The following is a 4208-nucleotide window of genomic DNA, read 5'->3' as shown; positions in this document are numbered from 1 at the left end:
GAGGGCTATGATTTACATGCATATTTTTAAAATATGGTGCACTCGCGTTTAGATTGGGTTCGAAATCACCCTAAATAGCGGAAATTGCTTAGAATGACCCAGGACTTAAAATCACCCGGACAGATTGTGGATTTTGTGTCTCAAAAAAAAAAGTTAGCTTGCTCAAAATTTGGAATATATTGTCCGTTTTTCAAAATTCGAATTTGGCACTTTTGAGGGCAGAAATCGACGTGCCGCATCATCAAAAGAAAGCCGACGCAAGGCTCAGAATTTCAAAAAGTTCAATTTTTACAGGTCATTTTGGGGTCATTTCTCATGATAGTTTGAAAACGTATTATGTTTTATTATCGTACCAATATTTGAAGGTAGAAACGTATACGTATTGCAGCCCGACACCTATGTCACATTTTGGTCGGCACCATAGAGGGGTAGTGACATGTCAAAATGTGAACGTTTTTTTTACGACGGCTATGGCTTCCTCAGTTCCTCCCGGACCGCACTGTATATTTTTTTATTCCCAATTTCAAATTATTTCGGATAGAAATGCCAATTCTAAGAATCCATTTCGAACCCTTTCTATCCGCGAGTGCACCATAGAGTGTATTTAGACTTTTTTTGTGAGACTGCTGTACAGCGTACACCTAACCTCGTGAAATTAAAAGTTACAACTTTCAATTTTGTTTGTTTTTTACGTTTAAAAAGGACACCTTTTATACATATATAAGCCCTTCTCAAATCCATTAGGTGCAATATTCAGGTCAATAAATATATACATTTTGTCCTGTTTTTAGGAGCCAACTACCAAATGCTAACTACCAAGTGCCCGGTTAAACAAATCGGATTTGCTCAAATTCATTTTAGGCCTAAAGTTTAAAACCTATAGAACAACTTTTCAAGTGCAAATTTAAAATTCATTTACATTATTTTGTCCCAAATAAAAGTTATAACTTTTATATTCCAAAATATAACTGCTAAGGGTTTAACGTTTATACAGTGACCCCATAACTGTACAGGCCGGCTGTAGAGTGTATTTATTTCAATAAAATAATTATTGGAGTGGAGAGACGAATCGGACGATGGTCATCATGAAATACTCCTTCTCATTATATGATAAAAATAAAATTTTGATGAGGCTTTGAAGTTTGAAGTAGTTTGTCGTTTGAACCCCCTGGTGATTTTTATTTCTTTATTTGGCCATAAAGTCATGGCCATCTAAATAAAATGGTTCAGTTAAAATGGTTCAATTAGGACGGGCTGATTCACTGATTTGATCAACAGACCTAAAATACTTTGATATTTTGTTGTTTTGGCGGAGTTTGTCACCGATATTTGTTTGTTTATTTTTTGTGTAATATTATTTACAAAACCCCTTATGTCCTGTAATCTGGTCTATTATTAGTAGTTGGGAAGCTCGTTACGTGTACAGTACATTTTTTAAGAGATAATACTACGTGTGTAGAGCTTTTGCATGCATATATCTCACCCGGTCACCGGATAGTCGTATCATATACACACAATATATTTACTTCTTTATCATACTACGTGTATCATATACACGCAATTTACTAATCTATTATACTAGGTCGCAAGATAGTTCCATCACTTACACACAATACACTTACATAGCACCTGAGTAAGTATGGACGGATTGATAACCTTTCACATTATCGAGGCGGAGCTGCCAGAGGGTTGCAAGGCCAACTGTCGCCTGGAACTGAACGGCAAGAATGTGTCGAAGTCACGTGCTTCGCCTGAAAGTGACAAGCCTAAATTCAACTATCACACTTCTGTTTTGGTAGGTTATGGATATATGTTCGAAATCGATCAATCTGATATTGTATCTGTGTATTTTCTGAAATTGCCAAGCCCAAGTTCAATTTAAAAACTTTTATCTTGGTACATCATGGATAAATGCAGTATGTGCTCGAGGCTTGCTGTATTCGTATTACATCCATTCCATAGAGTGTCATGATTATATGCAGTATGCATTTGAGGTTTACAGTACGGGATGTTCCGTTTTGTTTTGTGCAGTATATACACAAATCCAATGCCTATAATATGTATACTGCTTTCGGTTTCGACTGAACAATTTTGTCTGTATGTCATAGTATTTTGAAGTCTCTGGTCGACACATTGATTCGAAGTGCCATAACATGCCTCTATCTTAGTGGCTTGCACCTTTGTGATACACGGATATGTTTTTAAACCTTGGTGTTAGGTAGTGTTGACTTGCAAATATGCTATAGACATGCTCAGTGATTTATTTGGAAGTTTGCCACCACTGAGTGAGGCTTTGGATGTATACGATGGTCTCCGTATTAAATGCGCTCGATCGTGATCATTGATCATGAAGATATGGACTCGTAAATTCGCCGCCGAATGGGTTTTTGATATATTATGTGTATGTGCACAATGCAAGTCCGGATTCATCCGCGCACTTTGGCTCGTATCTAGACAGAGCACTCGTATTCACTCTGATATATGAAGATAAATGTACTATTATCTCATGTGTGTACGGGAGAGTTCGTAATTTTTTTATTCCACTGAGTACTCAACATACTTATAAAAGTAGTACATATGTGTACGTGTTTCTGCGCGTGTGTATGTATTGTATCTTGCCTGACAGATCTTGCGTACATGTGTCCATATTGATGTGTGAATAGTCTTATTTTGCGTACCTATTGTTCGTGTACGTGTCCGAATTGCGTGCCTCTTTCTATCGTTCACAAATTGTATTTGCGTGCGTACTTCCGTGCGTGAGTACTTTTCGTATTCTTATCGTGCATGTGAATTCGGCTATACTGATCCTCTGATATAAATAATATATATATATATATATATATATATATATAAATGAGTGTGTACACGCGTATGTGGTTAGCTGTATCGCCAGCAATAAATGCGCTGTAGAGTGTGCTTGTGCCATTTGATCTGCGCATTGGAAATGAATTTATGGACAGGATGTACGTTTCCTGATATGTATGTGTGTTTGATTGGAAGGGTGCATATGGATGGAGATGTATGTATATGCCCCTATTGCCATGATACACCAATCAATCAAAGTCCTTACAAATAGATATAAAGAGAGCCAATCGTACTGGGAGTGTACATGCACATATAAACACGTTGGCACTGTATCAGCATATATATTTATATATATATATATATATATATATATGTGTGTGTGTGATTGTGTGTGTGTGTGTGTGTGTGTGTGTGTGTGTTCATATGTCAAAGTTCCATTCTACGCATATTTTAACACATCAGCTTCCGTATTCATAAAGACGACAACGAAATTAAGTATAGATACAAATTATGTAGCAAGATTGTTTTGTAGTACTTTCTAAGGCCGTTGTATGCTGATGATCATCTATGTACACATACATATTCGATTGATACATATCCGATTGCCGAGTCTGTTTGCTGTACAGTCCAAGCTAATAGTGGCACACTAACCACCATAGCAATCGCATTATGCAAATTCTCCAGGTATACAACGAGCGCCAGCAGATAGTCGACTATCGTGCAAAACAATTACTATCATATGCAGGTACTCAGCGATATATGATGTACGTATAAATATAATGCAGTATTCAAGAAACCTCTCAAGCTAACGACACATATTGTTTTGCATCATAGGTGGAACCAGAGGACAAACTTGTTCTCCAGATACAAAAAAAGAAGCTTCTAGGCCATGGACTCGTTGGGGAGGCCGTTGTGCCCAAGTTGGAGGAAAAGGAGGAGATGGAAGGTATAGCTTTACATCAGGATCCTAGGACCGCATGTGTTCTTTGTTATGTGTGTAAATTCTATCAGAAATTTTAACCGTCTTCGCTGGATACGCCAGTGTGCACGTGCATGGTTGAGTATCGTCGTATGTACCAAAAAGCTTACATGTATTCTATATAGATATCTACAAAGCACTATATATATATATATATAATATATAGTATCTGTGCGCCGAGCAGTTGCATTTTGCTGTAGTAGGACAAAGTGTTGGTCATTCTCTGCTTCGAGGCTTGATTCTCAGGCAAAGAAAGGAGTACAGTTAACCATGTACACCCGAAACACTGTCGACCTTTGGTAGTTAGATACCTTTAAATTGGCAGGCTCTGAAACACGTCTGATTCTCCACTCACTGCATAGTAGACCAACCTCTTACCAGAATGCTACTTGCAGAATCCTGCTCTTCCATGATACATATATTT

The 4208-nt window shown here is 37.5% G+C and overlaps 1 protein-coding gene across 1 annotated transcript; it reads left to right on the top strand.

The window, feature by feature from the left end:
• Window positions 1-1417: 1417 nt before the first annotated feature.
• Window positions 1418-4101, top strand: SARC_02580 (hypothetical protein; the record flags this gene model as incomplete). The annotated part of the gene is made up of 3 exons (XM_014303672.1): window positions 1418-1795; window positions 3640-3751; window positions 4031-4101. The coding sequence occupies exons 1-3, from the start codon at window positions 1640-1642 to the stop codon at window positions 4099-4101; spliced, it is 339 nt and encodes a 112-aa protein (XP_014159147.1). The 5' UTR covers window positions 1418-1639.
• Between the last annotated feature and the right edge of the window lie 107 nt (window positions 4102-4208).

The sequence above is a fragment of the Sphaeroforma arctica genome (assembly GCF_001186125.1).
Source record: "Sphaeroforma arctica JP610 unplaced genomic scaffold supercont1.117, whole genome shotgun sequence".
Lineage (NCBI taxonomy): Eukaryota > Ichthyosporea > Ichthyophonida > Sphaeroforma > Sphaeroforma arctica.
This window is presented reverse-complemented; position numbering and strand designations above follow the sequence as displayed.